Source organism: Pectinophora gossypiella, chromosome 5 (assembly GCF_024362695.1).
Source record: "Pectinophora gossypiella chromosome 5, ilPecGoss1.1, whole genome shotgun sequence".
In the NCBI taxonomy this organism is placed as follows: domain Eukaryota; kingdom Metazoa; phylum Arthropoda; class Insecta; order Lepidoptera; family Gelechiidae; genus Pectinophora; species Pectinophora gossypiella.
In genome coordinates this window covers 3,535,484-3,548,692 of record NC_065408.1, presented here as the reverse complement: position 1 = coordinate 3,548,692, position 13,209 = coordinate 3,535,484, and the positions used below count along the sequence as shown (strand labels likewise).

General features: G+C 38.6%; 1 protein-coding gene across 2 annotated transcripts; it reads right to left on the bottom strand.

Moving 5' to 3' along the window:
• Positions 1-3,943: 3,943 nt before the first annotated feature.
• On the bottom strand, positions 3,944-9,427 carry LOC126366589 (cyclic GMP-AMP synthase-like receptor). Of its 2 annotated transcripts, XM_050009748.1 has the most exons (7): positions 9,273-9,427; positions 8,830-9,169; positions 8,053-8,251; positions 7,484-7,651; positions 6,196-6,654; positions 5,201-5,713; positions 3,944-4,928 (listed from the first exon to the last, which is right to left on the bottom strand). In XM_050009748.1, the coding sequence occupies exons 2-7, from the start codon at positions 9,159-9,161 to the stop codon at positions 4,560-4,562; spliced, it is 2,040 nt and encodes a 679-aa protein (XP_049865705.1). In that variant the 5' UTR covers positions 9,162-9,169; positions 9,273-9,427; the 3' UTR covers positions 3,944-4,559. The 2 variants fall into 2 exon arrangements, with proteins under 2 accessions (XP_049865705.1, XP_049865706.1); XM_050009749.1 differs by lacking the exon at positions 6,196-6,654 and having other exon boundaries at positions 9,273-9,426.
• Positions 9,428-13,209: the final 3,782 nt, after the last annotated feature.

Here is a 13,209-nt window from a genome sequence, read left to right as displayed (position 1 = left end):
GCAGCCCATTCCATTCCTTGTCTGTTGTGGCTGCATTTTTTGTGTTTGTGTAATAAAGAGTTTTGCATTGTAGGTATATTACCGCTTCAACGATCTTCTTAGTGCAGATATACTGCTGCTTGCTTTTCCTTTGCTTGCTGCTACCGAAGAAGACCGTGTAGAATATAGTGAGGAGGCCCAGGCCCAGAGCGACCCCGCCGGCGATCGGGGCCCACGGCGGGAGCTCGGGGGGTGTAGAGCCCCGCCTGTCTGGCGGCGCCGCCGGTCGGTTGGCATCGGCCATACTGACTATATCAGATAACCTTCCATGATGAAGTTCTGAAAAAAATCGTGTTGTTAAGGGATTTCTTGTGCCGCTTAATACTTATGTAAGTAGGTATGCACACGCAGGGCGGCCATAGCAAAATATTTAGGTGGTGCGAAACCTCAACAAAAACAAAAGAGACGGGTAATTGAGATTAGCGCGCGCATTTAATACGGCATCTTTCACGTGTAAACTCTTCGAACACATTCGCATTTCGCATACGCTTTCAACAAAATCTCGGCAGCTTTTCAACTAATCTCATACGATTTCATTCGTATTGTTCACAGGCCTCTCCAACTTAGAAATTTACACCTCTTTACTAATTAAGATAATACAGAACAAGTAACAAAGATCCAGTTGAAACATTTTAAGTGGCGCCTCTCAAATACAGTTTTTTTCGATTAGTTTACAGCCACCGAAATAAATCTTTTAAAAATGTCGTTTACGGGCACCCATTAAATGTATCAGTTTTATGTGACTGCTAAGAGGGCTAATTCACAGGGCGGGTGTGCCCAATCCAGTTATTCCCCAGTAGATCCGGGGCTGCCAGCCAGGTTGGTGTTGGTTGATATTGGCGCCACCCCTATTTCAGCGCCCGGTTCCATGGCACCGCTCGCACCACCCTAGGGCCGCCTTTTTTTTTGACGTGACTTGTAGATTTGCCGCAGATGGCATTAACTACTTGGCCGGACAAATGGAGAGCGCAGAAGGCTCTCACCCGGTACAACGTTTAAGACAACAGGCCTGAGGGTGCCCAGTTGGGCGCCTAGGGCCGCCACCGTGCACACGACCACACTGTGGTCCAGACTAGTATGATATCAATTACCTGTGATCCAAACATAAATTCAAACTCATAAAGAAACATACATTAATTGCCGCATGAACAACAACGTCGCCAGTTGTTCCTTCTGTATCTCATGTCCATCGTGCTCAATAAAGTATTTTACCTATGTAAAATTACATTTTTAAAAAGCACAAGAACTAACCTTGAGTTTACAGATTTATTAAAATAATCATTGTCGCTGTTTGAATGGATTGGTTCTGTGAAAAATGTCACTTCAATAAAAGCATTGTTACCAAATTGTTACACGAAAAATTTTGTCATTTTGGTCGATTATGATAGCATATGGCGGCTTGTCAAGCTTTTGAGGCTGTCATTACTCACTTTGGTTTCTTTCTGAGATTCTATAGCGTACAAAAGAGTCTAGATAGAAACCAAAAGTGCGCGTTGCGGCGACGCGACGTAGCGTGGAGTTGTAGACATGTGATTAATCATATTTTATAAGAAGCTCTGGCATGCCTAGACAAACCCAAGATGGTTTTTATGGTATGCACTTAATATACTGGGTGTTAGTGACATCGTAACGAATACTGAGGGGGTTGATTCAGACCATGATTCTGAGTTAAAATCAAGTGGAATTTTCCGTCGCAAAATTCATGTTTTTTTTTAGTTTTTTTTAAATTATTTTCAATTCTATACTTTTGCGATGGAAAATTCCACTTGATATTAACTCAGAATAATCAGATGAATCATCCCTCTCAGTATTCGTTACGATGACACTTACACCCCGTACAAGTACATACGGTAGCCATATAAGTAGGTATGGGTGTTAGTGACACCGTAACGAATACTGAGGGGGATGGTTCAGACCATGATTCTGAGTTGATATCAAGTGGAATTTCGTGTCAAAAAATTCATGAATTTTTTTCTTTTCTTTTTAATTATTTTCCAATCCATACTTTTGCGACGGAAATTTCCACTTGATATCAACTCAGAATCATGGCCTGAACCACCCCTCAAAGTTTTCGTTACGATGTCACTAACACCCTGTATATTTTTTTAAATATTTTCTTAACAATTAAAAAAAAGTAGGCAAACCTCCATCGACAGGAGCGCAGCTCTTAAATAGAGAGAGAGAGGCAAACCTCCGGTCCAGAGGCCCTTGATATTATAGGTAGGTACATCACGCCCTTGATGCTGTATGAGATATACCGACAGAGAGATAATATCATTGATGTATAATATGTAACTGTGGCGGACCCAACTAGTTGGCTAGCTAGTTCCGCCCACATGCAACAGATGGCACCACCATTCAATAACGCATTCCTGAAACGCGATATTGAAGTTTACACAGCGAAACGCATATATACGGCTTCCAACATAACACTGCAGTTAAGTTTTCACTAACACAGTTCCCTCGACCATTAGACGGCAATACGCCTCACCATCTATCACGTTAGTCTAACAGATTCTTACGATGCATGTACCTCTCACTACCTGCTTGGGATATATTTGTGAGCTAAGGTATGTCTTTTAAGGGGCAATGTATACGTTTTTACAATAAGATTCCCATTCCCATTGACATTCACAATTTGCCTTTCAACTACAACAGTAGTTAAATAGAAACTTTGCAAAAAAGATTATTATAAGGTTAGTGAGTATTTAGAAGATATGAATGCATGGGATTAACTCTCTGAGAACTGTCATTACATTAGGCAGCTAAATTACTCAATTGTATAATAATATTTTGTTTATTTTTTTTTTTAAAAGAACGTCCCTGTGCCGAGGTTTTTCTTGCAGCTTCTTTTCCCCGGCTAAACAGGTTGTGAGAAGCTGCAGTAGTTTTAGATGGATGAGACGTTCGTTATGTAAAAAAATGACGATTCAAAGTGTAACTACGTTACCTACTGAATAAAGATATTTTTCGAATTTTAATTAACATGCGGAACCATTAGGGTTGAACTACGCACGCGAACGCACCGCATCGTACCTATGTTTCTATCCTTTTCTGTCACTCAGAACCGTCATTTGATAGAGGGAGATAAACAGCGGGAGCGCAGCCACACTCCGACCGCTTTCTTGATTCCGCCGCGTGCGGTCGCTTCATCTCGCTCTAGCAAATGACGATTCTGAATGACAGAAGAATGTAACGCGATGTGGCCTGATATGTTCATCGATACGCTGATCTGCATCGTATCCGATGATGGGTATCTTAGAACTCTGTACCAAAAATGGCTGAAAATTGCCTTCGGCTTACTTGGGGCTCGGCCCACTCCATTACAGATTAAAGACGTGACTTTATCTATCAACTAAGTTCCACACTTGGTCTTGGGGTATGTGGGATGGCTATAAATCCAGAACCGTAATGGTACTAATTTTTTTACAACAGGTACTATTTTTTTCAATAAGAGTACTATTTTTTGGTATGGTCAAATTATTTTTTCGTGCCCATTTTTTTATTTGAGGGCGCTAGCTTGACGCACACGATTCCTCACGATGATGTTTTCTTTCACCGCTGAGCACAGGGATGCAAACATGTATTCAAAAATCATCGGTTTACGCCTGTGTTGGATTTGAACCTGCGACCGCGCAACGTGTCAGCGTTCTTATTAGACCACCACGGTTCTGTAAATGTGTAGCAAAGTTCAGTGCATCTGTAGGTACGGTCACGAGCATTAATATGTAACTTATACACTTTGGTACCATGTCACATTAACTTTTTTGACAAATTGAACTGTAAGTCTCACTAAATGTCAAATATGTTAGTGCGACAGAGTCCTAATGTGGGTACATTATTATTGCTCATGACTGTACTTGTATCGCTAGAATTTAAGGCAGGGATAATAAAATGAAGCTCGTAACTAAAACTAAAATAGTATATTTATATAATCACCATATAACAAATGTCAAAGTAAATATAATATAAAAATAAATGCTAAATCTAGTAGGTATAGACTGTAGGAATACATTTCGTAGTTTAAAAAAATAATCAATTCGTAATCCAAAGTTAAAATTGTAAGTATAAAAACGGTAACGGTACGGTTAGGTTGGTAATCCACCTCACAACCCACACGATAAGAAGAGTATAAAAATGTGAATAAACTCATAAGCTTAAAAATAGTGAAACCTATGGAGTAACATACTTAATGTAGATTTTTGGTAAAGAACAATGACGTGAAAGGAGAATCCAATTTTATAAGAAAAAAATATGCGATAATACTTATCTATTAATAAAAGCTTACACATACCCTACTTATAAAATAAGCCACATTTGTATAAACTGTTAAAGAAATCACAGTGTTAAAAAACTTGAACCAACTCTAAAGGAACAAACACAAACATGAAATATATCGTTCAAAACTAGTTCCAAATTCAATAATTAGGTATATATAACTTAAACAATCTAAGTATATACGTCCCACAGTCTGCCTTCAAGGTGGGAGCCATAGTGGGTAAGGGCACTATTTACCAGCTTTAAATATGCAGAAACCTTTCATTATACTCCTTAAACTCGGCCGAAGTCAAAAGGAACCGAGCCACTTCTTTATATTCAGAAGGATTCTCCAAAACTTTCAAAAATTTCGCCGTTTTAGCTGCGTACCCTATCAGTATTTCAGGCTTGACACAACCAATAAGATTATTATTCTTATTCCACAAATACGGAATCCTCTTTTCTTGTAAACATTTGTGGAATTTCTTAACCATAATCGTGAAGATGTAAGCTGGGGCTTTGTTCCAAAAGCCAGGGTCATTCTTACGGTCAAGAACCTCCCAGAAGAACAAAGTCTTTATGTAGTAACTGGCGATTTTGTCCATCCCCTGGGAGTCGCGGAATTTTTTCAACTGTAAAAATGAATACTGTAATTAATATTAAATACTCAGGATATATCAAAATTATCGCGTGTGTAACTCCAGACAAAACTTTATATTAATAAAAATAGTGCTGCCCTTCACTTATATGACTGGAAGAGATAGAGAACTAGTTTTAGAAATGTCAAACTGTGGCCTGACGTGACACGTACACGGTCACCACTTGTCAGCAAGGCGGTAAGACTTCAATTAATGTTCTTTGACGATTCTACATTGAAATGATTTAACTATTTGATTTGACTTACCAAGCGAATTGCTTGCCGGAGATGATTGGTATTATGCATCAACATTCGTTCTTGTTCATGCATAGCAATGCGCCACGAGCGATTAGTGTCGTGTGTAGTGTGCCCATTCTTGTTAGGCTTCGGGACCACCATCCAGTAGTCCTTATTGGCACATTCCGGTGGCACGTTCATGTAGCCATTGCATATAGGCCAGCGCTCGATCGGGAACCGCAATGCTGGGACCAAATCCACATCCAACTTGAAGTCTTTAGATTTGTTCTCTATGAACACAGTCATGGCGGGGCCACTCTCCGACTTGCGAACGGTGTATGGGACTCCCTCCACGTAGAATATTGGAGGCGAACTACTGTTCACTTCGAAATGGTTCAGCGCTTTGTTCACGACGCTCTTGAACCAGTTACTAAAGTTCGATCGCAAGAGATAGTTCTTGTCATCTTTCCACTCGTAGCATGTTCTGTTGATGTGCCAGTTGCAACCATCCCTCACTGGCAGCCGTTGGTATTGGACACCCATCTGTATAAAAACAAAAATATAATATATTTTTATTCATATTAAACATGTAAATGTAAACATCGCTGGGAAGCCGCCTTCAAACGGTTAGAATTATTCATGATTATTGCAATAAAGGCGATGATTTTTTTACAATGTGTGAAAGAATATTGGGAGCAAAACAGCCTTATATAAAAGTTAGTGATTTTATGTTAAATACTAGGTAATATTTCTGTCATGATTTAATGTAGTTTTACCGGGATAGCATTCACATTCACCCTATTAATTGGCCCCTACAAATGACTGAGTGCGAATCTCGGCTTAGTGCATTTTCCAAGAGGATTATGACAGGCGAGTCTCTATGATTGAGAAGTGATCCGAAATACGCCGATAGTGATAAGCGTTGAAGGAGAAAGGGATTAAAAGTCAGCCTGGTAGGCGGTTTTGCGGTCAGTTTTGGAAAAATTGTGTGCGTCTAAACCTTTACGCTGTAGTATGTCAGGTACCTCTTTTTGTAAAGCGTGACAAACGGTACAACGTTTGTAGCAGATACGGCAGCAGCGCTGCTTCTGGCCCGGTACCACAATGAACCCATATCTGTCAACGTCCTTGGTACATTTCTCTAATTCATTGGGTAACGCAGGACGCCGCGGGTGCTGCGGGGGTTCTTTAGGCAAAGCAGGGTTCCAAGGACGCTCCTGAGACCCATTGGGTACAGCAGGACGCTGGGGACGCCGACGACGTCGCGAGCGCTGGTGGGGTTCATTAGGTATTGCAGGATGCCAAGTAAGGTCCTGAGATCCATTGGGTACAGAAGGACGCTGCGGACGCCGACGACGTCGCGAGCGCTGGTGGGGTTCATTGGGTACCACAGAACGCCGAGGACGTCGCGGGCGCTGCTGAGTTTGATTGGGTTTTGTATGTAGGCGCTGTTGATGGCGTGATAGGCGCCAGCGACGGGATACCTGCGCGTAGGAATCCTATATGTAACGTAGGCTTTTTTAGCCTGCCTCTTTTGTACATTTGCCTCGGATAGCATTCTGAGAGAAAGAAAGAAACATTTATTAACTATCAGTGGAATAGTTCTATATCGCCTCCGTGGGCTAGTGGTCGTTGGGCTCACGATCCGGAGTTCCCGGGTTCAATTCCGGTGAGGACATACATATCACAAAAAAAATCTCTTTGTGACCCCTACTTTAGTTGATCTCGTGATTGTTCGATTGTAAGATCACCCGTGCTTTGGAAGGTACGTTAAACCGTATTTTAATACTTACAAACTAAGCACACGCAAACGCATAAAAAACGACATTCAGCCTATTATAGGAGATGTCTTCTAAAAAATAAAAATAAATACTGCATCTAAACATGAAAAATAATCAAATTATTTTTTGTAATCGTTCACTATATTTTTTTCCCACGAACACATGAATTTATGTGGAAGTTTCAGTTTCGTTTTCGGCCGAAACTAAGACCGTGGCCGAAATTCGGTTTCGGCCCTTAAACCTAGTTTCGGTCGGGTACTACTTACTGATATAAGTTCGTAGTCGTTACATGAGGGTTGGTAGGGGCCTTCGGCGGCTCAATAGTAACCCTGACTCCAGGGTTGATGAGTTCTTTCGTGTCGTTTCCTTACTGCTGAGGATCGTGATTTATGTAATCCTCTCCACTGGGTCCAGCCCAGCCTGTGCCATATCTAAGTGCAGCTCTTTGTATAGAGGGGCCCCTGCTACCTGCTCGACCCCATTGGAAATTACGGGCGCGGGTTTTATAAATATATTAATGCTTGTATCTTACCTTAAGTTGAATGAAGCCAGGGTCCTTCGGTTCAAGTATAAAATCATTGTCCGCTGGATTACTTGAATTGTAGTTATAGTTCAACGGAAGACCTATTACTATGTCAATGTCAAATTCATCCGGTTCGTTTATACGCAGTCTGTCCGGGTGGCTTCCAGCAAACTGAACCTAAATGTTGCAAAAATAAAAACTATATGTATAGCTGTACTTGTATATACTATACAGAGTGTTAGTGACATCGTAACGAAAACTTTGAGAGGTGATAAAGGCCATTACTCTGAGTTGATATCAAGTGAAAAGTATGGAACTAAACTAACACCCTGTTTAGGGATTTGGCCACAATAGAACTAACAAGGTCACATTTGGGCTGCATTAGTTCGAGCCCTCTCAATTTCACAAATAATAATAATAGGTAAATAATTATAATAAGTAAGGTTTAAATTGCTTTTTTTTTTCATTAATATAAGTTACCTAAATACATATTAAAAACATCATGGATATTGATAATTTACGAATAACTTGATAATCAAAATATTTTAACTTTAAAGATATGTTCATTTTTCGCTTACCATGCTAGAATATTGTTTGTAATACGGATCAACTTCTTTCATCTTATCGTGAATCTGATGGAAGATAGTATGAACCACGTTATAATAGTCTTCAAAGTCCTCATCATTCAGTGCAATATACCGCAAGTAAATGTCTGATACAAGATCATTCAGATTGCTTAACGCTGGATTTGAAGGGATTGAACTCCTAGGCACGCCCCTGAAATTAAATATATTTCTTAATATTATTAATTTTATAAATCTCCTATTGATTCTTTTTTTTATTTTTATTTTTGCAATTAGTATTCATTGAGGGAATCTCCAGGCTACGTTCCCCAAAAAAAGATAGATTGCTCTGTCGAGATTAAACGTGATAATCAACTGTTTTCTCATTACTCGGGAACATAATTATTCAAAAATCTAATGGCATAAGCATATTTAAAAATAATTGTTGCTTGATATTTGGATCACATTATGTATACATTATGTTGCTACCTATATTACTTCTCTTTATTTTGATCAATTTATGGATGGAAGGTGTAATTGAACGTGGGTGTAATAAAAAGGGTCATCATTTACACGAAAAGATGCAAAAAATTAGAAGGTTAAATGAGGGAAAATCTTAACAGCTCCATCTATATTGTTTTTAAGGAATATAGCCTGGAAAGTCCTTCATTAAACTATTTATTTTTTATTAATTATTTACAGTAAAACTTTCAGCCTAAACTGACTTTATAATTATTAGCAATAAAATTAATAGGTATTTAATAACTAAGTATTGTATTTTCTACCACATACCTTCTACTTCTAGCACTTTCTGGTTGGACACCATTTGAAGAACTGGTGTGCATTCCTTGCAGCAAGTTTGAAAGATAGTCAGACATGTTGAATTCTTGGCGAGTTTCCTGCGTGTTGCGTGGTGGCGACCGGCGCAAAGACTGAGCCTGACCCTGCGCCTGCGCCTGTTGGTCCTCCTCCCTGTTCCTATCACGACCACGAGTGAGGTAGTATACTCCCCCCGCCACAGCCGCCAACCCGCCTAACACCCCACCTACGACCGCCGCCGTTCCCCAACCGCTCCCCCCTTCGTTATTATTACGACGTTCGTTGTTATTACGACCCTGATTCATCTTTTAATCTACAAAGAAATAAAAACAATTATGTAAACACAGTAGGTATTCACTTAAGGTGTTTTATCAGATATTCACAACAGACCTATTGACATATTGTGAATGACTTACCGAATTATTTAAAATAATTAATTAATTAAGACATTCAACACGAATACTCGCGAATAAATAGATTGACTAAAGAAATCACTCCCTCCGGTAGATATTTATATGCCATGGTGAGGGCAAGGATGATACAGCTGTGTGGTGAGTGTGGCAAGTTAAAAACCAAGCGCAACTACTGATAAACAAATATATTTGGAAATATTCTCGTAAATAAAGCACTGTTTTAGTAATATACATATACCGACATACAGAGATGTTTTTTTATGTACAGACCTAATTGAAATAGTATTTTGAAATAGTAAATTAATTAACGTAGGAGAGGAAAATAATAGCATTTTTAACACTAGCAACATTGACAATCTAGGTTGGGGTTTTCCCCAGAACAACATGAGAACAAAAATGTTATCCCACAGAATAAAGAATGAAACGTATCTAACAATGTTAAAGGCCTATTAATATTCAATGGATTAAGTATTCCGTACCATTTCAGATACTTAAGTTGTGCTGAAAAGTAAATTTCAAACCAAATGAATGAAAACTCATATATAATTTAGCTCAACAATGGCCTCGATTCCTGCAGACACCTCCTAATTGTACTTTAAGTTACAACTGTCATTTTCTTATCCGCCGAAAAGGAAAGGGACGGATAATTGTCAACAAGTTAATTTTAAAATGAATGAATAACCCGTGCGAATAAAATAGGCATCTCGCTGGTATGCAATCCGTTTGATGTGCTGTCTATTTTAAATCTGTCGGGTTATTGGCCGATGTAAAATTTTTAGACGGTTGTTTTAGATTTCTGCTTAAAATTGACGGGTATTCCATAATTTTTTTTGCCTGTGTATTACCCGTCCCTTTATTTTTCAACGGATAAGAAAATGACAGGTATAATTTAAAATTAGATGGCGTCTGCAGGAATTAGCACCAGTGATTTCTGTTTCATCATTTCCCTACTCCCTAGTTTTTTTACAGGGTCTGTTTAAGCGCCTATTACACTTGCCAATATCCGGGACGATGTTGCGTCATAGTCATTGGGATCGTGCAGTGTAATAAGTAAATGTTTATTATCCATAAGGACACAAACAATATTGTTACAATAAAAACCCCACCAAACCAATTTCGAAGCTACTTTCACCCATAATTATAGATGGCGTTGTACAGCTTAAACGTGATAATTACTTATTTTCTCATTACTCGGGTACATAATTATTCAAAAATACAATGTAATGCCAGAAGCATTATATAAAAATAATTCTTGCTTCATATTTGGCTCATATTATATTGTATTAGAATTTGCTACCTATATCGCTTCTCTTTATTTTGATCCGAATACACATAAACAGCCTATATACGTCCCACTGCTGGGCACAGGCCTCCTCTCAATCAACCGGAGGGGGTGATCCGAATAATTTTAAGTATTTTATTTATTTTTATTTTATTTAAGGATATCTAAATAAAACCATCACCGCTGAGCACGTAATAATAATTTATGATTATAATCTAAACATAAGTTCAAAAACAATTTCGGAAATCATTGGTTTTGGTTTGAACCTGCGACCTTCCTCACAGTGCGTTCGACCAACCGGGCTAAGGTTTAATTCAGCTGTCAATCTGAATTATCTCTTTAGTTTTCGGTGGATAAAAAAAATAATGACACATATAACATAAAATAAAGTTAGGTGTCTGCTGGAATTAGTACTGTTTTGTTTTATTCTACCTCTATATCACGTTAGAACTATTGCTAATGATTTTGGTATTCCCCCAGTTTTAAAATATTGCCATAGTTACTGAAATATATAATGAATGGTAGAAATTCAATATTTCCTCTCATTCCTACCACATAAAACTTATATGATAATAAACGTTTAGGTACGATCATAAAAATAGTTTAAGGTCTTAGTGGAGGTCACAAAAACGTTGGTTTAGATAAAAAGGGTTTGTTGCATGATGCTCGTAAGTGGTAGAAAAGAAAGAATAAAAAACTGAATTTTGCGACGAAAAATTCCACTTGTTATCAACTATGAATCACGGACTGAATCATCCCCCAAAGTTTTCGTAACGATGTGACTAAGACCCTGTATAATATTGATAAAAAATAGGCCCTCGAAAATACATAAAATTCGGCAAAGAATATGTGTGTACTTGTTCACGTTTAAGAAAATAGAATTAGGTAAGCGAAGCATTTTGGGGGTTTCACCAATCTGATGTCTTTGCAAACAAAACGCTCGATTGTTATTATTGTGACGCAGATTATTTTTACCCACGATTTTATAAGCCAGTCAACGTTATTCTTATCACCTAGTCTGTTCCAGTGTTGCCAACTTAGTGGATTTTCCACTAGATCTGGTGGTTTAGATATGTGGTTCGGCGAAAAAATATTAGTTTTAGTGGCTAGTGGATTTTTTAGTGGATTAGAGTCCTTCCAGTTAGCGGTAAGTGACGAATTTAACCACTAACACAACCGAATATGGTTTATGAGTTACTTGAGCGAAAGAACCAATATAGTTTATTTATTAGTACATAATACATACAATAAGTTTCAGATTGAGTAAGATCAAGATGCCTAAGCCACAGTACACCCAAAAGTTTCGTGATTGTTGGTTACGTGACCCAGTTTTAAGGGATTGGTTGCAAATAGTCGAAAGCACTGGTGATCCAGTTGCTAAGTGCAAATTATATGGTATATTATTAAGGAATCATTATTAATAATAATTGAATAATTTACCCTGTCTCTAGCACGTCTTTACCTACGACGCGGCGCTAAAGAGGGGGAAAAACATCCCACGATCTGATTGCACTGATTCGGCTTTGGGTTGTCTAGTGATTCTATAGTCTCTGCTTACCCCGGTGGGAAGTAGGCGTGAGTTTATGTATGTATGTATGTATTTTATCTAGTGAAATTCTGGTGGTTCGAGAGCCCGCTCAGTTTTAGTGGTTTCTGGTGGTTTGCACGGCCGCATTTGGTGGGCTGGTGAAAATAAAGTTGGCAACACTGGTCTGTTCGATAAATACATAAAGTGATAAAGGTTCTGAGTTCTGAAGCACAGAACGGACGCAAAATCAGTAGGTATTTTATTAGTTGTACATTTTTTTACCCCGACTGCCAATAAGGTTTTTTTAAGAAGGTGTTTACCCTCTTGAATTGAATTTTAATGAATGAGGTTCGATGGTTATAGGTTAGGTTTTGTTTTCATAAATTCGGGCAAAATGGCGGGTGTTAAATACAAAATGGCGGTAAAAACTAAAAAAAAAAATATACGTACCACTGAATCGCGTACCATTGGATAGGTCTTACAAAAAAGGAAGGTCATGTTTCCTAGACTATTTTTCAGTCAGAACTCATCAAAACAGTGTTTATAGATGGGAACGAACACGAACGGATTTCCATTACAGACTACGTATTTTCATCTTGTTTCCTTCTCTTTAGTTCGGGGTTTTTTGGGAACTATTTTTTATACTTCTTAGCTGAATTCCATAGAATGCATCCAGAATCCTCTTCTCTCGTAAGGGTTATGAGGTCAATAACCGACATCATCAACCCTGGTCAGGGGTTACTATTGAGCCACCAAATGCTTAACCTGCCCTCCGAAGTGGATCATCGTACTTTTCTGAATGTCCTATCTTAACCAAACTAGGAAAATAACGACACCATTCAGCCCTTAAATTATTTATTTCTTTGTTAAAAACAGAGTACAAACTAGTAAGAGAAATTCTTGGAAATATATAACGCATATACATACAAATTTGATCGTTATCCCATTCGGGTAGCTGCTTATATTGACAACATTTACGAATGCGGCACGAGCTCTTCGCCGCGCCCGAGGGTTTTCCCCTATAGATGTAGCGAAGCTCTGCAGGCGGTGACTACTTACAACTTGCACGCGGACTACAGTGCAACCACAAAACATTTATTCGAATTCATAATTTAAATAATTTATAGCTC